At 42.6% G+C, this 21,166-nt stretch overlaps 2 protein-coding genes across 4 annotated transcripts; one reads left to right on the plus strand and one right to left on the minus strand.

The window, feature by feature from the left end:
• Positions 1 to 676: 676 nt before the first annotated feature.
• On the plus strand, positions 677 to 2,321 carry LOC117807252 (type-2 ice-structuring protein-like). 3 transcript variants are annotated; one of them, XM_034676457.1, is made up of 7 exons: positions 677 to 800; positions 924 to 1,005; positions 1,105 to 1,140; positions 1,359 to 1,462; positions 1,620 to 1,748; positions 1,939 to 2,047; positions 2,212 to 2,321. In XM_034676457.1, exons 2-7 carry the CDS (start codon positions 945 to 947, stop codon positions 2,277 to 2,279), a joined length of 507 nt encoding a protein of 168 aa, XP_034532348.1. In that variant the 5' UTR covers positions 677 to 800; positions 924 to 944; the 3' UTR covers positions 2,280 to 2,321. The 3 variants fall into 3 exon arrangements, with proteins under 3 accessions (XP_034532348.1, XP_034532347.1, XP_034532349.1); XM_034676456.1 differs by having other exon boundaries at positions 681 to 796; positions 922 to 1,005; XM_034676458.1 differs by having other exon boundaries at positions 681 to 796; positions 922 to 1,005; positions 1,939 to 2,040; positions 2,205 to 2,321.
• A 6,460-nt stretch (positions 2,322 to 8,781) lies between these two features.
• LOC117807720 lies at positions 8,782 to 10,010 on the minus strand. Its single transcript, XM_034677109.1, has 2 exons — positions 9,963 to 10,010; positions 8,782 to 9,746 (listed from the first exon to the last, which is right to left on the minus strand). The coding sequence occupies exon 2, from the start codon at positions 9,732 to 9,734 to the stop codon at positions 8,862 to 8,864; it is 873 nt and encodes a 290-aa protein (XP_034533000.1). The 5' UTR covers positions 9,735 to 9,746; positions 9,963 to 10,010; the 3' UTR covers positions 8,782 to 8,861.
• Positions 10,011 to 21,166: the final 11,156 nt, after the last annotated feature.

Genomic DNA, 21,166 nt, shown 5'->3' on the forward strand with positions numbered 1-21,166 from the left:
CTAATGCAAAAATTCACACAATACATTTTCTGTAAACTACCAAAGCAGCAGAACACTGTCTTTGTGAAAAACACATTTTGTTAAAAATGTTCCTTTCTTTTGGTTTTCAGACAAAGACTGACGTGCTCCACTCAAAGAAGTTCTGAAAAACCCTCCAGGCTGACCTAAAGAACATCTATATATGTGTGTATGGCATCACTGCTATAAGTCACTCTTTCTGTAAACAACTCCAAAAACATTTTGGGTTGAGTTTCACATTTGATGTTTTTGAAGCTTGATATTTTCTACTCCAGGAAAAGTGTCATATTTATTTCAGAACAAGTAAACTCCAAAGATAACTGCCAGTGTGTGCTTTACATGCAACATGAAACAGCTGCAGGTGACGGACTCAAACCAGTCAAACCAACAGAAGCTTTGGTTGCACATGTTAAAAGCAGAATATTCATTTGTTCTATTTCACACACTGTGATTGTCTGAAAGTTGGAATAACTCTGAGTTGTTGAATTGGACCAAAACAGGCTTAAACTAAGCTTGGATCCCTGCACATCTCAAACTCTCTTCTTCTCATCTCTCTGATATGATTTTATTTGATAATACAGTCTTGTTCAGGTTGTTCAGGACACTGAGTGTGTGATGATGTTGTATCTGTGTCCATATTTGGTAATCTTGTGTCCAGTTCCTTGTTCTTTAACAGATGATGAGATAAAAAGTTGTATATAAGAGACGTTGCTTCTCTGGTTCAGTACCCCAACACAGGAAAGTTGAAGCTCCACCGAGAAGAAGAAGAAGAAGAAGAGAAGGTGATTCAGCAGAAAATCTGAGTCCAGCTGTCTTATCATCTTCACTTTCCCTGCAGTCACTGTAGGTGATCTGTTCCCCAACAGCAGCATCCGTGACACTTCTGCTTCTGTTTGACTCTTTAGGCTCATCTCATCAACTTCACAATGAAGATCCTGGCTGTGTCTGCTCTCCTCTGTGCCATGATGGCTCTGACTACTGCTGCTGGTGAGTATATCACATATATAGAGAGAGTGTTACAGTCTTATGGATGTGTGTGATATCAGAAACAAATCAGGTCAATAACTCAAGTGTCAAACTTTCTAGCTGTTCCAGAGGAAGAACCTGAAGTTGAAGAAGCAGGTCAGTTCATCTCTGATAAAAGCTGTGCCTAATGTTTAATATGAAACTCTAAGTTGTTCTTATGCTACAGAATGATGTTATGTGTTATATGTATATGTTGTTGTGTTATGTGTTATATATTGTTTGATGTAATGTGGAGTTCATTTCTGTTTTCTTTTTCCTCTTCCTAGATGAAATATCTTTAACATTACTCATTATTCTTTCATTGCGTTCTTCAGAAGGACTTCAAGTTGTGAAGAGGTCAAGCCTTCAGGGTTGGTCTCAGATCGGCAACCGCTATTTCCGCTACGTCACCAGATCCATGACTTGGGCTGAAGCTGAGGTATGAGAGGATTTACATAAGCTGCAGAAAGCTTCTGAGTTAAGTTATGTCTGTTTGTGTGAACTAGCATGACAGGAAACTTTATGTTCTTTATGCTTAGGTTTTTACTCCCTTAGTATCCTCTCATTACTCATGTCTTTCTTTTCCTTCACTTCAGAGACACTGCATCTCTCTGGGTGGACATCTGGCATCTGTTCATTCATTCTCGGAGTACAACCAGATCAGAGCCCAGATAACACCCAGTCATGATCCAAAGGCATGGCTTGGAGGCACTGATATTCAAATGGTATGTCATCTGTCACCAGAGAGAAGTGTTTTTGGTGTTTCAGTTTGAAGGTTGATCTCTGAAAGAGACCCCTTTACTGTCCGTGTGCAGGCTGGAACCTAACCCTCTCTGTACACAGAGCCCTCTGGTGTCTACAGGGATTATTTCAGCAGATGCTGTTTCTGTGTTAATGTCTCTTTCTGTTTTCCAGGAGGGAGTTTGGCGCTGGAGCGATGGTTCCAATTTGTACTTCAGTTTCTGGTGCTCAGGAGAGCCAAACAATGGAGGAAATCAGGACTGTCTGCAAATGAGTTTCAGCGGTAAATAATGAATCACATTATTTTAATAGTGGTGATAAAGAAAAAGTTCATGAAGGATGGAATATTCCTAATTATTTTGGTCAGTTTCAGTAACTTCTACTCTAAATCAAAGTATGCACAGTGCCTCACAATATTCTCCTGTCCTGTGTTTCTAATATTTACAGAGCATAAGTGCTGGGATGATCTTCAGTGTGACCACCGTCTTCCCTCCGTCTGCTCCAGGAACAAGTAAATCCTGGTCTGACCCTGAGACATGAAGAGGCTGTGAAACACACAAACACAGATCGATGTGTGTTTGAAAAGTCATCTCTCACGACGCCCTCAGTCTCATGTGGAACCTGAGCGCTTTAAATCTCTCTCTTCTCTCTTTTCTGTCGCTGTAACGCTTCATAAGGAAAGATGTGACAAGTGACACAAACAGGAGGTGGATTGTCTCTGAGGCCTTGTGCCCTTAAGATCAGACTGGATGTGTAATGGAAAGAACGCTTTCAGCACAACTTTATTCTTTGGTTTGAACTCTTCTTTCTAATCTGAATGCAAAATTAAAAGCTTCAAGCATTGAAAAAACGTCTCTGTGTGTGACATGTCATGTGTTCATGAAATATGTCCTGAGGTTATCCTCTTGTCTTGTCTATAAGGTAACAGAGCAGCACTTCTCAGTAGATTAGAGTGTGTTCATGTGAAGCATTATTTGGTCTCACAAGAGTTCAGAGTTCAGACACTGGAACTTGGGTAACTGCATAAACTCATATCTGAATCTATCATTTAAAAGACTTCAAATATTGTGTGTAGTAGAAGCAAGCTTTCCTGGTAGTGTTCATCCACATTAACTCCAGAGCCTCTGATCACAGACGGTGTATGAGAGGTGGATGCAGCCTCTTGGTTTCTAAAGTTGAATCAGTGTTGAGGTGGCTTTAATCTGCATTCTTTGTAAAGGCCAGCAGGGGGAGACACAACACAACAGAAAGAACTCCTGTTGTTTGGAAGCTGATGGGAAATTGAGTTTACTTCTCTGATCATGTCACCAGTGATTTTGTTTGGTCCTTTTGACTATTATTTAAAATAAATGTGCCATAAAAAGTAAAATCAGTGATAAATGTGTTCAGCCTGGCTGCATGTGACTGACAAGCTGCTACCTCAGCAGTCAGTCAAACATGAGTGATACAAAATTTGGTAAAGTGCTCTGCTGATGTCTAAGGGCCCATGACTGACAGGGGGCCTGAAAAAAATCACATTTTATTCAGAATAAGGTAATTTAAAAAAAACGGTCCTGTTGTCTTTATAAAATGTATATCAGAGATCTCTACTTTATTTGGGCAAATTCATATTAATCATATTAAGCTTCAATTTAATGCAGGAATGACTATTGAAAGATGTTCTGATGATGAGCAATCATCACAACAGTAAAAAGTGTGACAACCAACCCCGTTCTCCCCTACAATTTAAAAAACACTAACAAACAAAAATAGAATACACTTACATTGATTACTCATCATTTATTTTCCAAAGCCACAGGGAGCCACAGCATAAGGTTGAAAGAGCCACAGGTTGCTGACCCCTGGTCTAGAGCAGTGGTTCTCAACTGGTCTAGCTTCAGGACACACCATCACCCCTTAGTGATAAGCCGCGACCTAAACAAGGAACATTTTTTAATTTATCAAATTGATTTAATCTAAAGATGGTGCAGTTTGAACCTGAGATACCAGAATATCAGATTATGCCAACACACAAAATAAACAAGTGTACTGGTAAACCCAAAACGACCAGCAGGTGGCGATGTTAGAAGAAGAAATATTCCCTTCCACACTCTTTTAGCTGCATTTTAATGTAAATCAAACAGTGCACATTAGGGACACAAGGTTTCAAGAACATTATGCACAAACATGAAACAAATAAGTCTAACTAGTGAGAACTAGTTTAATAGAGATTAAAAAATATGTAGTTTTGGCTTAAAATAACATGTTAGAACAAAAATGATGCTATGAAAAGAGAGAGGAGTGTTTTGTTTCCAAATGCCGCTTTTATTTTGACGGCTTCATACTTTCACTTGCTAACACCTCGGTGCACACAACACCCTGAGGTTTTTGTCATCCTTTTTTATCAATATAATAAAGTCCATATTTAATGTAGTCGCTGTATTATATGCGTTTAGCCATGCTTATTTCCCATAAGAAAAAAAATGTCTTTGTCTTCTTCTACACTTTAAAAAGCATGGTGTCACAATTTTTATTTAATAATAATAATAATAACAATACATAGAAAGTATATAGCGCTTTTCTTAATTCTCAAAGTCGCTTAACATAAGGTGAAAACTAAAAATAAAACATATAGATAAAACAAAACAGGGTCAGAGGGGGGGCGGGGTCAGAGGTCATGTGTTGTATGCTTCTTTGAACAGGAAGTTCTTGAGGTGTTTTTTAAATGAGAGGAGAGTCAGAGTTGAGGATGAGTGGAGGGAGAGAGTTCCAGAGAGTGGGGGCAGCGATGGCAAAGTCTCTGTCCCCCGAGGTGTGGTGCTTGGACTTGGTTATAGGAGGACAGGAGGTTGGCATCTGATGATCTGAGGGGGCGAGATGGGGAGTGGCGTTTGAGGGGGTCAATCAGGTAAGAGGGGGCGAGGTTATTGAGGGCTTGAGCAGGATCTTGAAGTGGATTCGGTGCTGAATGGGGAGCCAGTGGAGGTGCTGAAGGATGGGTGTGATGTGGGCTCTGGGTGAGTAACCAGGCAGGGGAATTTGGGACACATTGAAGTTTTTTGAGGTCGGTGGAGGGGAGGCTGTAGAGGATGCTGTTGCAGTAGTCCAGTCTGGAGGTTATGAAGGCGTGGAGGAGGGTTTCTGCAGCAGAGGAGGAGAGAGAAGATCTGAGCCGTGCAATGTTGTGGAGATGAAAAAAGGATACTTTGGTGACGTTTCTGATGTGAGGTTTGAAGGAGAGGGTGATGCCAAGGTTACGGACTACTGGGGAGGGTGTGACTGTGTGGTTGTCGATGCGTAGAGAGAAGTTCTGGGTGGAGGGGAGGAGGGATTTAGGGCTGATTAGAATGATTTCAGATGTATTGCAGTTGAGTTTTAGGAAATTGTTGTTCATCCAATGTTTGATTTACATGTTTTTTTCCCAGCCACTCAAAACGAGTCCGCGACCCAAAAGTGGGTCGCGACCCACCAGTTGAGAAACACTGGTCTAGAGGGTTGATTGTCATCTCATCATTTTTTTAAACAGGACAGTTTCCCCGCCCTGTGTAGGAACAACAAAGGTAAAACCAAACTGCTGGGCACACTAACAAAGCTTGCAGATGACATCAAAATACAGCGAACTCTTTCGCTCAGCAGATTTGATTTTCCAAGAGAAACCAAAACAAGGCACCCAAAAAAGCAAAAACACAGCACTCCCATTATTGCCAAGATGGTTTGGAAAGCTCTCAGCTTTGATTGGTTAACCCGCACAGTTTCCCCACCTCCCTCCCCCGGCTTGGGCCGAATCAGAACGCAGAGAGTAGATATGCTGCAGAAAGATATGACAACTAATGCAAAGACTGAAAAGCTGAGAGTTTGGATAAGAGGGAATGTTCCTAGGGTCAGGAATGTTACACCCAGCATTCCAAAGCACAGCAGCCAAACACACCCGATGCTAATGTTTCTCACACGCGTATTTTTCAGTCCAAGGTATGTAACAGGATGGACAACCGCTAGGTATCGCTCCATACAGGTCAGAATGTGGAAGAGGGCCTCTCCATAAAAAACAATGGAAGAAAAACAGTACCCAACAATCAGCATCGCCTCACAATGAGCATAGGTGCCAAACAAATAGCAGAAGAAGCTGAAGATCCAGGACAGCTCCATCACACACAGGTGGAAGGTGAAGACGTCAGAGTGGCTTATTGTTTTACTGGAGTGCCGCCGCCATCTTTGGTAACCAAAGTAGAGGATAAAGACACAGAGAGGCATGATGAGGATGGCTCTCATAGAGCTGATTCCAATGGCGAGATGGGAGCCAACAGTGTTGCAAAAGGAGTCGATTAGAAAGTCACTGGAGTTTGTAGCAGAGGAGGAGTTAGAAATCATGTTTGCTGATTCAAGCTGTAGACGAGTGAGGGGAAGAGGGAGCGCGTAGAGAGGGCGTCTGCAGTGATGCAAAGCTCTCAATGTACCGGTCAATCCACGTTCCAACCCTCACCTCTGTTCACGAGCTGTGGGTAGTGACCGGAAGAACGAGATCACAAATACAAGCGGCCGAAATGAGTGAAATGATCTTTCTCTGCAGGGTGTCTGGACTCAGCCTTAGAGAGAGGGTCAGGAGCTCAGACTCAAAGTAGAGCTGCTGCTCCTCTGGATCAAGAGGAGCCAGATGAGGTGGTTCGGGCGTCTGGTCAGGATGCCTCCTGGATGTCTCCCTGGGGAGGTGTTTCAGGCGTGTCCGTCTGGGAGGAGGCCCCGGGGGGAGACCCAGGACACGCTGGAGAGATTATATCTCTCAGCTGGCCTGGAAGCACCTTGGTATCCTCCCAGAAGAGCTGGTGGAAGTGACCGGGGAGAGGAGAGTCTGTGCTTCCCTGGACCCGGATAAGTGGAAGAAGATGGTATGGTAAGCTGTAGACCTGGGAACAGGAGGATGTAGGGTCATGCATAGAGAAAGGACAGGAAAAAGAGGCATCAAATGATAAGTTGTGAATTTTTTTCACACCTGAAAATTCTCATTTCAATGATTTCTGACAAAAACAAACACAAAAAAGCACTGCAAAGAATATTTGTTAAGTACTGTTAAAGTTTTAGCAATAGCACCAACTTTCAACTCTTTCAATTGTGTTGAATTTTACAGAAAAAACAACATATGTTTTAGTATCTGTGTGGATGAGAAACTCCTTTTTTTTTGTTTTTACTACTCATCACTTTTTAGATTTAAAAAATAAATAAATTAAATGTTATTTCATATGCAACAGTGCAAAGACATAAAAGTACTCAATATTAAAGAGAACATGAAATAAAAGACACTTTTTATTAAATGACAGAAAACAAAGAGCCTATTTTGGAGTTTCCTTTATAAAGTCATTGGGTCTGGTGACATTAAAATCTCACAGCTGTTGATAAATGCTAAACATCTTGTTACATTTTTGTTGACATATATTTTGAAGATGCAAAAGGTGACAAACAAACTACCAATCATGAAGAAATTCAAGAACACCAACCTTTAAAGCACCTTTCTCTCTGATCGTCCTCAGTCCACATCTCCAAACTCTTACAGCGCACACCTTATATACAACAACGCCAGACTGATTGATGACTGTGGGCTCTTTTGCATGATTCAATACAAACACAAATTATATATTTGTATAATTACACAACGACTGTCAGCCCTGCAAATAATGGAACATCTCCATTAGTTATTCTATGATGTCAAAGCACAAGTGATGGTGTCTCACTACAGGATTCAATCTTTCTTTATACAGCACCAAATCACAACAAGCGTTCTCCTCAGACTCTTTCCAAACAGAGCCAGTCTAGACCAGACTCTATGTTCTATTATTAACAAAGACCCAACATCAAGACCGGATCAGATCCAGTCCCATCTTCCAGACAGGACTCAGTCTGATCTCATCTTAATCCACCATGAGCAGAGCACTTTGCAGCATTTAGCAAGTTACAGTGGCAAGGACAAACTTCCTTTAACAGGCAGAAACCTCCAGCAGGACCAGACTCATGTTAGACACACATCTGCTGAGACCGTGTTGGAGAGAGGGATAGAGGGAGATGAAGAGAGAGAGAGAGATGATAGTGGGGAGACGGATAGTAGTAGTTGTAGCAGCTGGAGTCTGGACCACGTCCACAGCAGCAGAGATCCAGAGAAAGAAAAGGAGACATAAAGGATGGAGAAACACGAAAAGAAGAAAGAATGAAGAAAGAAAGAAGGAAGGAAAGAAATAAAGAAGAAAAAAAGAGGATGAAAGAAAGAAAGAAAGAAAGAAAGAAAGAAAGAAAGAAAGAAAGAATAACAGACCGAAAAAAGAGATCCAGAGGAACCTACGAGACAAGGGAGCTCAGGGACTCCAGAAAGGTCTATGGTTAGTAACTTTAATGGGACAGAAAGAAAGAAAGAAAGAAAGAAAGAAAGAAAAAAAACAGAAAGAAAGAAAGAAAGACAGGAAGAAGGAATGAAAGAAGGAAGGAAGGAAGAAGAGAAGGAAGAAAGAATGAAAGAAAGAAGAAAAAAAGAAATAAGCAAGGAAAGATAAGGAATGAAAGAAAGAAAGAAAGACAGAAGGAGGGAGGAAGGAAAGACAGAAGGAAAAAGAAAGAAGGTAAGAAAGACAGAAGGAAGGAAGGAAGGAAGGAAGGAGAAAGAAAGAAAGACCCAAAAAAGGAATCTACAGCAGAGATCCAGAGGAACCTACGAGACAAGGGAGCTCAGGGACTCCAGAAAGGTCTATGGTTAGTAACTTTAATGGGACAGGAAGAGTTAAAGTGAGAGACAGGCAGAGAGAGGAGAGAGAGGGAAAGACAGGATCCCAGTGTGTCAGTCAAGCCTATAGCAGCAGAACTAAGACCTGGTCCAAGCCTGATCCAGCTCTAACTATAAGCTTTATCAAAAAGGAAAGTTTGAAGCCTGCTCTTAAAAGTGGAGAGGGTGTCTGCCTCCCGGACCCTGACTGGTAGATGATTCCATCATCCCCCTGAAAGAATGACATGACTCCAGAAGTTACTTTTTAATATTCCATTTCCTTGTTTTTATGTCACCACAGAGATTCATCAGATTGTAAATACAGTGTAAAGGGAGTTAAATTTGCTTTATTAGTTAGATCTTGTGGATAGTGAAACCTTTAGCCTGATTCCGAGTTGTGTTTGCCACCTGGCAGTTTTCCCACTCTGTGTAGAAACAGCAGGGGCAGCACCAGGCTGCTGGGGAGCGTAAACCAGATCATGGTGGACCCCAACACGCACCTTGTGTGGGTCGGCTCCGAAGCAAAGACCATACTGCTGATGAGCACTGACGCAAATCTCAACAACAGAGCTCCCAATATGGCTGTAATGGTGTGAAAAGCCCTTCTCTTTACTTGATCAACCTGCGCCCTGCCCCCGCCCACTTTCCCCGGCCCTGGACGAATCAGAACTCTGAGAACTGAAAGGCTGCAGAACGAAGCAACAATCAAAGCCAGAATGAAGAAGCAGCAAGTGGAAACGCCCGAGAGGAATCTCATTTGGAGGATTGTTGGAATCAGGGATCCAGAGCACATCACACAAACACATCCAATGCTGATATTCCTGATCTTCACTCCGCCTCTCTGTTTCAGCTTCCGGTACGTGATGGGGTGAATGACGGCCAGGTATCGCTCTGCACAGGTCAGCAAGTGAAGCAGAACCTGCCCAGACGAGGTGACGACGAGAAAGCCAATCCCTAAAGGTATGAAAGCTTGTTGTTCTGCTAACGCCCCGAAGCTGTAGAGGACACAGCCCAAGGAGCTGATAAACTCCAGGACAACCATGTAGAAGGTGAAGACGTCGGCGTGGCTCGTCATCGCTGCTGCTGCTGCAGAGACAGAGCGCTGTTGTCTCCATCGCTGGTAACCCACGTGGAGGACGAACATGTGGAGCGGGAGGAAGACCACGCTGGTCACGGTGAAGGCGGTGAAGATGAAGATCCCAGGTCTGGAGCTGTAGCAGTGGAGATGGAACTCAGAGGTGTTGGGCGACATATCGGCAAAGAGCTGGAAGACGGAGGTGGAGGAAGAACAAGAAGGGTCGATATCAAATCCTGGATGAGACAGAGCTTTGAACTTTCACTTGAAGAGGACGCAACATTAGCAAAGCTACAAGTATAAGGTGACAGCTATCTCTCTAATCTAAATTTGTGAGGGTATTCTCACAACGCAGAATGAAGTTCTAACTCCTGAGATCCTGACAGTATTTAAAATGTGACTCACCTCGTCAGCAGTGTTTCAGGTTCTTCTCCTTCTCTGTCTCCACCCTCGCCGACTGCTCCGCACTGATATTTGGTTCTTACATTAATACTTGTTCGTCCGAGGGTGTTTGCATTTTGATGATGTGATTGTGTAAGACCGGAGCGCTTTTTGCATACTGCAAAACCAGTCATTTATTTTGTGTGACCACAAACCAGGGAAGTCGGCCCATCTTGATTTCAGCACGCCTCATGCTACTCTGTGATTCTGTTTCATAGCAACAAAAACCAGGAACCCCTTTCTCTGTTCAGACTGTTTTTATTGATTTAACCCTCAATCAAAGTGTAAGTTATCTTAAAGAACTTCACCTGAAAAGAAAGGCCAGACTTTACACTTCATAAGTTAAGTTCTATTTATAGAGGCACAGCTAAATCCAGTTTGTGAGGACAATCATCCTATAAATCTGCAGAAACTTTGACTCTTGGCGGACCACTTTAAGACAAATTAAGAACAGTAGTAATAATAATAGTACTGTGGAAATAATGGGGGTCTAACAGATGCAATGATGGGACATGAATCCCCTGCTGTACACGCTCCTCACATATGATCGCTCTGCAAGGTACCCCAAAAATCACATAGTGAAGTTTGCAGATGACACGGCTGTGGTTGGACTGATCTCCAACAACAATGAGTCTTTGTGCAGGCAGGAGGTGAAAGATCTTGAGGACTGGTGCAAATTTAACAATCTCTGCATCAATGTGGGGAAGACTAAGGAGATGCTGGTGGATTTTAGGAAGAGAGGCCGCACCCCTCATCACCCCTTCTACATCGGAGGTGCAGCTGTAGAGATGGTGTCCACCAATGACCTCATGTGGTCCGCCAACACTACCAGCACCATAAAGAAGGCCCACCAACGCCTGTACTTTCTGAGGAGGCTGAAGCCGGGCTGGCCTCAGCCCTGCTGTCCTGACATCTTTTTACCAGTGTGTGGTGGAGAGCAAGCTGACAGCATCCATCACTGTCTGGTATGGGAACTGCTCTGTGGCTGACAGGAAGGCTCTGCAGGGAGCGATCAAATCTGCTCCAAAAACTACAAACAGCAGCCTCTCTTCTCTGGAGGACATATAAGATAAGATAAGATAAGTCCTCTACTCATTACACAGCGGGGGAATTCAAGTGTCACAGTCATAAATTAGACAGTGCAAAATATATAAAGCAAACAAGAGCCTATAAATGAACAATTATTAAAAAGTTATTAGCAATTAAAATTAAAATTCAAGAGGTAAAAATATGCATTTCTTAAAATCACACACACATATATATATATTTATATTATAGGTTATAAAGTCTGACCACTGCAGGAAGAAAAGACCCGTGGTATCTCTCCATGAGACACCACAGGTGAAGAAGTCTGTCACTGAACAAACTACCCAGTGTTGTTATGGTCTCCTGGAGGGAGGGTGACGTGTTGTCCATCAGAGAAGATAGCTTTGCTATCATCCTCCTGTCAGCCACCACCTCCACAGGGTCCAGTGGGCAGCCCAGGACAGAGCTGGCCTTCTTCACCAGTCTGTTCAGCTTCTTCCTGTCAGCAGCAGAGATGCTGCTTCCCCAGTAGACCACTGATGCCACCACAGAGTCAAAGAAGGACTTAAGAAGAGCCCCCTCCACACCCAAAGACCTGAGTCTCCTGAGCAGAAAGAGTCTGCTTTGTCCCTTCTTGTAGAGTGTGGTAGAGTTGTCTGACCAGTCTAGTTTATTGTTCAGGTGAACACTCAGGTACTTGTAAGATTTCACAATCTCAATGTCCGTTCCCTGGATGATCACTGGTGTGGGAGGAGGGGAGCTTGCGTCTTCTGAAATCCACCACCAGCTCTTTGGTCTTTCCTGCGTTGACCTGAAGGTGGTTTCTCTGGCACCAGACTGCAAAATCCTGCATCAGTTCTCTGTACTCCCTCCCGTCCCCCATTGGTGATGAGGCCAACAATGACGGAGTCGTCAGAGAACTTTTGCAGGTAGCAGCTCTGTTATGATGGTTGTGTACACTGCAGCACTCTTTCAATGCCTCTACGACTTCATGTCAGTAAATCGTGATAGCTTCAACACTTTGACACATTTAGCTTTTTAAAGAAGTAGAACCAGACAGATGTAAAGGTCAAATAAGATCACACAGGTGATCTTATTTGAATAGGCACCAGTTGGTAACCAAGATATTTGAATCCTGTTTAACATCCAGACTGAATGATCCATGAGTTCACCAGACGCTAATTCAAATGATCACAGCCCTCTCATTAAATCCTCCTCTCGTGTCAGAATGAGAACCCTGAGGTACGACTGACCCTGCATGACATTTGTGCAGATGAGCAGGAACAGGTCATTTTTTATGTCCTACAGACACATGAATAAAGTTCCTCTATATAACACTAGACTGGAGGACCTCTGGACTGTAGATTTGGAGTGAAAGCGTCAAGCAGAAGTTTATGATTTATAAAGACAGAGGACCAAAAGATCAGGGACCAAAGCTTCAGGTGAGGATTCAGATATTCATATTTATCAGTGTCATGTTTTTGATTTGTCTGTCAGACAATAGAGAGGTGTTTATTCTCATTCTGATGTTTTATCTCAGAGGTTTATTAAATGTGTTATCTGTAGAGTTTGATAATCTAAGCTACATTTTATTTTAACTAATTAAACCAAACATAAATAAATAAAATACAACTTTTAAAAATGTGTAACTAAAGTAAACTAATGTGGGAAAAAAAGATTAAATGTTTCTCATTTTTTAAGTTTTGAGAATTCATCAAAATGCTTCCAAACATTTGTTCATGCGTGATGTGAGCCTGGTACATTTTTAAAGTTTTTAATTGAACTCATCTTTATTTTTATTTATGTTTCACCTTTCATTCATTTAATCATGGAAACAAAAGTGCTTCACAAAAGAACAAAGAGACAGAAAAGAACAGCAATGGGTAAAATTATAAAAGGATAGTATTATGAAATATTAATAATAAAATAAAATCATTAGAATAAATCATTAGAATAAATTGTATACAATTAAATCAATAAAATAAAATAGATAAATACCAGAAAAGTAAATTAAAATAAGAATATAATAAAAAAGTTGTTTAAAGAATGGTAATAACAGTAATAATGGTAATAATAAGTCTAGAGCTAAACATGAATTTGTCATGAGTTGATGTTTAGTTCAGTTTGTTCCTCGTGTTTCATGCCTTGGTTCCTCCTGTGTTTATCCTGTATCAGTTATTCTTTGTATCTCTTGTGTGTTTTGTGATCCATGTCTCTTTTTGTACCTTCTTGTGTTTCTTAGTCTTGTCTTGTGCATTCTGTTTTGTAGTTTTGATCCCTGTGTTTCCAGGTTAATTACTTTCTGTCCTTGTTAATTACCCTCATTAGTCTCACCTGTGCCCTGTGTTCACACCTTGTTGATTACTCTGAGTTCCTCTGTTCCCCTGTCCTGTGTTGGATCATTGTCGACTTTCTTGTGTTTGTCTTTCTTGTGTTCTGTGTTCCCTGTGTTCTTAGTGGTCTTGTTTTTCCTGTGGATTTGTCTATCCTGGGTTTTTATTATTAAACCTGCTTTATTTTTAATCTGCATCTTGGGTCCACCCATAGACTGTAAATAAAAATGGACAGCGTTGCTTCGCCTTTTCCCTCTCCTGGGCGCCGCCATTGTGCAGCCAGAGCCTGTGAAGCCACTGTAATAAGCTCCGCCCTACAGAGTGACGTCACAAGACGCTGTGTGCCCTTTGAAGCTTCGTTCTACGGCGGCTGTGAATCAAAGGAAACAGGAAGTAAAACCCTGTTTTTTAAACTCTGATAACCAACGAAGAAGAAACTTTTCAGGAAAAAGAGGCCTTGAACACAAAACAGTGAAATACTAACTACATATCACCACAGCATACGGATGGGAGAAACATTCATACCACGTGTATTTACTTTTTAAAGTTTGACAGCCCCCCCATTCAAATGAATGGGGGAGACGGATTTTTTGACCTATACTGCAGCCAGCCACCAGGGGGCAGACACTCTGCTGAAAGCCTCACCACCAGGACCGTATCCGGCACGCTTGGGTCCACCTCATTCGTTTCCCCACATCATGACAGAATTACTCCAAGTTAAAAACCAGATTATAAAAGTACATCTTTACTTTTCAGAATCAGAATCAGAATCAGAATCAGCTTTATTGGCCAGGTATGCTTGAACACACAAGGAATTTGACTTGGTAAACTTTTAAAAACACTCTTTCTTTTAGTGCATCAGTAAAAACCTGAATTGATGTCAAACTTTCTGTGATTTTTCACACCTTATGGCGTTCATTTTTATTCACTCCTAACAAAAACAACATGAACTGATCCTTAGACTTAAAGCTGATAGAGTGTGGAAGCTTTGGTTTTTGCTCTTAATGTTTAAACCGTCTCCATAAAACACTTCTTATTTTAGAGAGACTCACAGGAGGTCATTTTCAAAGGGTTGATGATGCTTTGGCACTGCTATGATTTGCAATGATTTCAGTAGTGTCATGACCTTATTTGTTTTTCTTTCCTCTGTTTTGTAGTTTTGATCCCTGTGTTTCCAGGTTAATTACTTTCTGTTCTCGTTAATTACCCTCATTAGTCTCACCTGTGCCCTGTGTTCACACCTGTGTTGATTACTCTGAGTTCCTCTGTTCCCCTGTCCTGTGTTGGATCATTATACATCTTTCTTATGTTTGTCTTTCTTGTGTTCTGTGTTCCCTGTGTTCTTAGTGGTCTTGTTTTTCCTGTGGATTAGTCTATCCTGGGTTTTTATTATTAAACCTGCTCTATTTTTAATCTGCATCTTGGGTCCACCTCATTCGTTTCCCCACATCATGACAGAATTACTCCAAGTTAAAAGCCAGATTATAAAAGTACATCTTTACTTTACTTTTCAGAATCAGAATCAGAATCAGAATCAGCTTTATTGGCCAGGTATGCTTGAACACACAAGGAATTTGACTTGGTAAACTTTAAAAAACACTCGGAGAGCTCGCCCTTTTAATGTCTAGAGGCAGAGAGTTCAGAGTTTACTTCCCATTCTTAATCTTGTGTATATTCTTTTAGTGCATCAGTAAAAACCTGAATTTAAGTCAAACTTTCTGTGGTTTTTATTCACACCTTTAACACTTCTTATTTTAGAGCGACTCACAGGAGGTCATTTTCAAAGGGTTGATGATGCTCTGGCACTGCTACCATGAGTATTGTTTATTATTACCTGGATGATTTCAGTAGTGTCATGACCTTTTTGTTTTTCTTTCCTTATATTTAAATCTAATTCTTCTCCATCTCATTTTTTCTTCTTCTTCTGAAGGACCGTTTGAAAATGTCAGTCAACTCCTCCAATGTCTCCATCAATCCCTCCGTGTGCAAGAACGAACATATACGGGCGTACATAAATGTAAGCTTCGCCCTGGCACACATCACACCTGTCCTCCCTCTCTCCGTCACTGTCCTCATTCTGGGTTTCCAGCGATGGAAACAAAAGCGTTCTGTGTCCTCTGCAGCGTCTGTGAGTTTCTCTGACTTCTTCACCTACAACATGGCTGCCATGGAGCTGATTGGAATATCCGGTCGTATCATCAATATTTCTGCCAGTATCGCCAATCTCCCAGTGCTGTCATCCGCCGGGTTCATTGCTTCACTTTTCCCCTGGAACGGACAGATGTTCTTACCAATCTTTACCAGTGTGGATCGCTACCTGGCTGTTGTTCACCCATTAACCTACCTGGGACTCAAACAGAGGCGTGGTGTCTGTATCAGAAATGTCTGCACCGTCTGTGTTTGGCTGATGTGTTGTGCAGGAGTGGCCTCCATACCTTTCTTCTCTAGCAGCCTGGAGCAAGGCCTCATAATGAGTATTTGTCTCATGGTCATACTTTTACTTGCATTAACTTTCTGCAGCCTTTCTGTTCTCTGCATTCTGATTCGCCCACGTCCGGGGGAGGCTGGTGGGGACAGGGCACGGGTTGACCAATCGAAACAGAGGGCCTTCAACGCCATCTTAATCATAATGGTCTTGCTGACGTTGAGGTTTGGAGGGACGCTGGTTTGCAGTGCCTTGTTGACCTCACCGTCAGTGAGTGTCAGTGTGAGGTGTGTGGTGTATGAGCTTGCTGCGTTGTTCCATCTGCCCAGCAGTCTGGTGTTACCTCTGCTGTTTCTGCACAAAGAAGGAAAACTGACAGGCTGCACACATCATTCAGGATGAGGATCAGGAGGAGGATTTGGTCAGGTTAGCGAAAACACATGAGGTCATACAGGATTAGAAGTGATCACACTGTAAGGCTCCTTTTTTAATTTAAATGTTATTTAAGCAGGAAAACCTCACTGAGATTAAGAATCTCTTTCACAAGAGTGTCCTGGATGAGATCAGCAGCAGCACGTTCCAACAAAGTTACAGATAAACAACACAAAACCCTAAAACATGACCACATATCATGGATCAGATAACAGAAAGCCATCAATCAAAGCATCTACAAGTGGATGCATCTTCCTCCAATGCCTTCAATCTGCATTTAAAAACTTTTAAAAAGACAAGCTCCCTCAAACCCAGGCTCTCCTGCAGCAGGTTCCAGGAACCAACCACCTGATTGATACTCCTATGTTGAAGTTAAGGCCTGAAACTTTCAGAAGAGCTTCAATGAGCTTTTAGGAGTCATGCATCATCAATGTCGACAATGATAATGATGCCTCAAAGAGATCATTCACAGATATAGTGACATGGGTGACCATGAAAAGCTTTATAAGTCATCCGTAAAAGTTAAATTTATATTTCTTATCCATCCATCCAACCATCCATCCATCCATCCATCCATCCATCCATCCATCCATCCATCCACCATCCATCCACCCACCCACCCATCCATCCATCCACCCACCACCCATCCATCCATCCATCCATCCATCCATCCATCCATCACCCACCCATCCATCCACCTATCCATCCATCCACCCACCCACCCACCCACCCATCCATCCATCCATCCATCCATCCATCCATCCATCCATCCACCCACCCACCCATCCATCCATCCATCCATCCATCCATCCATCCATTTTCATCCGCTTATCCAGGGTCGGGTCGTGGAGGTAGCAGTCCAAGCAAACTGACCCAGACATCCCTCTCCCCAGCAACACTTTCCAGCTCCTCCTGGGGAATCCTGAGGTGATCCCAGACCAGGTGGGATATATAATACCTCCACAAGTTCTAGGTCTTCCCCGGGGCCTTCTCCCAGTTGGAGGTACCCGGAACACCTCTAAAGGGAGGCGTCCTTATCAGATGCCCGAACCACCTTAGCTGACTCCTTTAACGCGATGACCAGAGGTGAGGGTTAGGGTGTAGACCGACTGGTACATTGAAAGCCTTGCCTTCCAGCTCAGCTCTCTCTTCACCACAACGGTCCGGTACAACGCCGCAACAAGACCCCAACGTGGGGCAAAGACTTGCACCCCACCAAGAGAGGACAATCCACCGTTTTCCTACAATTTATTCTTTATATATTCAACTGCTGTAAAACACTTGATGTGTGTGAATAAAGCTTGACTGACTGATTGATTCATTTGAATGAACACCTGTCTTTATTTGCATGTGATTTGAATCCTGTCAAACATGGAGGACAGATGAGCCTCATAAAGGTACAGGTGTGGAAGAATCTCAACTCAGCATGTGAAGCTTAAACTAAAAGAACATTTGAGGACATTTGATCTTTAGTAGATCTTCACGACTGCAAACAATGGATTTAATTTAATCCATTTCCTGTTTAACTTTGGTGGAGCCAGCAGGTAGAGTTCAAGGACTTCAAGCTGAGACTCCCTTTTCTATGTTGTCATTTCTTTTAAGATTACTTCCCCAGAGTGGCTCTCCTTCATCTGTTTCTGGTTTGACTGAGTTCCACACTAGATAAGAAGTTCCACAGAGGCTTGAGTCGGCTTACTTCAGTGGTACGCTCAAATTAAACTGAGTTACTGACAGTAAATGGGTTTTGCGTGTTTTATGTAAAACCTGAAGAGATATTTCCATTTTTATCTCTGTTGGTGAAGTGTACCAGCTTTTTAAGAACAACACTTGTGGGCAGTGATTCTGCATGTGCAAGAGAAATTCATCTTTTTTTTTGAGCATGCAAAACATCCAGCTGTCCATCATGAGTAAACAAAAACAGAAGCACAGAGTCATCAGGATCAGATCTGTGAAAAGTGGTGAGTGAGTTTGGACGTTAGGACAAACTGAGCAGTCATAACAAGGTGGGTGTTGTTTAATTCCATATATTCATATATTTTTTAAATGGCTCCTCTTTATGGATGATTCTTAAACACCTTTAACACATTTATACAAATGAGAGCTTATTGTTTTAACATCACTTTCATTGACCCAGCTGTCTTTCTGTCAGTATCCATCAGTGTGTTTGATTGGTGTAAGTTGTTTTTTCTAAAAAGAAAGACCAAAACTGTTAGTTTTGAAGACATCTTTAATGTAACAGCTTTGATTCAGGTTGAAAACCCTGTCAGCATTTCAGGATCCTCAGGTACTGAAGATAAAATTTAAGTGGAAAAATGAATCTTAAATGTATTTTTCACTCGTTCTATCTCCTTACGGACTTTTTCTCTCATGAAAACAGGGGAGGTTTTTTAAAAGTGGAGGAGTAGTGGACCCAAATGGCTCTGCCTTTCCTGTCCTCTTTCTAACATCTATCTATTCTATCTCTTTTTTCTCTGTTTTGTCTTCCCTCATGAAAGTGGGAGAAGTGGGAGGTAAAGAGTACAACCAGTTGGGATGAGCTGTAGCCCAAATAGGCCTCTCGTCCTGGCTGTGCCTTTAACTTACATCAGTTCATAGACTCTTTCTCTGTTGTCTCTCTCTTCTCTCCTGCTTTCAATTATAAAAATGGGGGAGAAGGGGGGAGGTAGATTGTATAGCTTACCCTAAGGTAATCTGTTGGAGGTAAAGGAGGGCTCCACTTTATAACCCTGTTGATGTGTTGGCTCTGGCTGCTCCTTTAAATATGATCATGGTGTTGTCTCTGTTACGGCCAAATTCTACCAGATCCGTGTCCAGTCCGTCACAGTACCAGATCTGATAAGATCTATCCTAGTCAATGTGTTAACTTCCACTGGATCCGCTCCGTTGCGTTCCAGCTGCGTCTCTGATCCGGCAGGTCGGAGTCCTCTGGATCAGATACACAAGACTTCTATTTGTTGCCGGATGCCGGAGCACGACGCATCAATCTCAACAGAGCAGATGGAGCGGGACAGGAAGTCAGGTTTCACCAAAACAAAATGAAAACATCCGGTTAATTTTCAGAATAAAACACTCTGTGTTATCACCAGATCGTATTTCACTTAACTACAACAACAAACCAAAGTCATGATGAGAGGAGCCAGGCCTGGAGTCAACAGGTCAGAGGTTTTCAGAGGACCAGAAAGACAACATGCATGAGGAGAGGAGGAGGAGGAGAATCCTTGATTCTTGATTGTATCTGGTGGAAGTCTGACGTTAGAGGCAAACTGGTAGTTTATGTGTCGGTATGTCAAAACACACTGAGCCTGCATAAATGGAGCCTTGGTCTATTGTAGGTGGCATTGCGTGCTAGGCTGTGTTGACCATATGAGAACCTGTGGTGTAAGCAATGTCCCTTTGTTCTCCAAGGTTAACACTCATCTCTTTTCTTCCTCTGTAACAGCGTTAACACACAAACCAACATGTCCAACAACTCCTCTTCCTCCTCCTCCAATTTGCTGATGTACTGTCCAGTGTCTCAGGATGTATATATCAGCTCCATTGCCTACATCTTCACCAGGACCCTCCTCCTCCTCCCTCTCGGCATCTTCGTCCTCCACCTGGGTCTCCGACAATGGCTGCAGCAGCGCTCCTTTGCAACAACAAGCCACTCAGATATCTTCACCTTCCACATGGTTGCTCTGGAGATGACCTTTGTGTTGTCCATCACCACTTACTTGTGTAGCTATTACACTTTGAACTCTATGATGATGCGTGTGGGGACTTATTTCTCCAATCTTATTTACCCTGGACAGGTATGCTTTCACTGTTTGACCTGTGTGGAGAGATACCTGGCTGTTATCCACCCTGTCGTGTACCTGAAGCTGAGACAGTCTGGTGGGGTCAGGATCAGGAATATCAGCATTGTGTGTGTTTGGCTCTTTACCCTCTCATGGAGTGGACTAATGTCTCTGTTGATCATTGAGGTTGCCAATGCCCAATACATCTGGTTATTGATCATCTCTTTAATAATCGTCTCTTTCTGCAGCCTTCGTGTTCTCTGTGTTCTGATTCGTCCAGGGCCGGGGGAAGTGGGCGGGAACAGGGACAGGGTCGATCAATCGAGGCAAAAGGCTTTCCACACCATCGTGGCGATCCTGGCAGTGCTGTGGTTTTGGTTTGCAGCCATAATTGTTGCCATTGCTCTGGACCTCTCAAACGTGCTTGGGCGCAAAATGGAATGTGTGGTGCTGATATCTTCAAACTGGTTTGGTCTGCCCAGCTCTTTAGTCCTACCTCTGCTGTTTCTGCACAGAGCAGGGAAACTAGTCTGTTGTCATCAAGGGAGAGGTTCCGGTGTCTGGTGGTGAGGCTTTCAGCAGTGTGACTGCCCCCTGGTGGCTGGCTGCAGTATAGTTCAAAAAATCCGTCTCCCCCATTCATTAGAATGGAGGAGCAGTCAAAGTTTAAAAAATAAATACACGTCGTACGAATGTTTCTCCCATCCGTATGCTGTGGTGATATGTAGTTAGTATTTCACTGTTTTGTGTCCAAGGCCTCTTTTTTCTGAAAATTTTCTTCTTCGTTGGTTATTAGAGTTTAATAAACGGGGTTTTACTTCCTGTTTGATTCACAGCCGCCGTAGAGGGAAACTTTAAAGGACACACAGCGTCTTGTGACGTCACGCTGTAGGGCGGAGCTTATTACAGTGGCTTCACAGGCTCTGGCTGCACAATGGCGGCGCCCAGGAGAGGGATTTTTTGGCTTCAGAACCGTACAACGGGAAGAGGCGGAGCAACGCTGTCCTTTTTTATTTACAGTCTATGATTGTCATTAACACGTATCAGTTCTGATAAAATTCAATATATTATTTGTAAAAATAACATTCAACCAGAATCTCATTGAAGGGTGAAAAGATAGAAACATAGATTGTGTTTGCAGGAGTTTCTCTTCCAACCCTAACCTGGAGATTTTAT

This window comes from Notolabrus celidotus, chromosome 23 (assembly GCF_009762535.1).
Source record: "Notolabrus celidotus isolate fNotCel1 chromosome 23, fNotCel1.pri, whole genome shotgun sequence".
Classification (NCBI taxonomy): domain Eukaryota; kingdom Metazoa; phylum Chordata; class Actinopteri; order Labriformes; family Labridae; genus Notolabrus; species Notolabrus celidotus.

Excerpts from the sequence above, each read along its gene's own strand:
- LOC117807252 (XM_034676457.1), top strand. The coding sequence starts at position 945 with ATGAAGATCCTGGCTGTGTCTGCTCTCCTCTGTGCCATGATGGCTCTG. Across the intron at positions 1,141-1,358 it reads ACCTGAAGTTGAAGAAGCAG|AAGGACTTCAAGTTGTGAAG; the intron begins GTCAGTTCATCT and ends TGCGTTCTTCAG. Across the intron at positions 1,463-1,619 it reads TGACTTGGGCTGAAGCTGAG|AGACACTGCATCTCTCTGGG; the intron begins GTATGAGAGGAT and ends CCTTCACTTCAG.
- LOC117807720 (XM_034677109.1), bottom strand. The coding sequence starts at position 9,734 with ATGTCGCCCAACACCTCTGAGTTCCATCTCCACTGCTACAGCTCCAGA.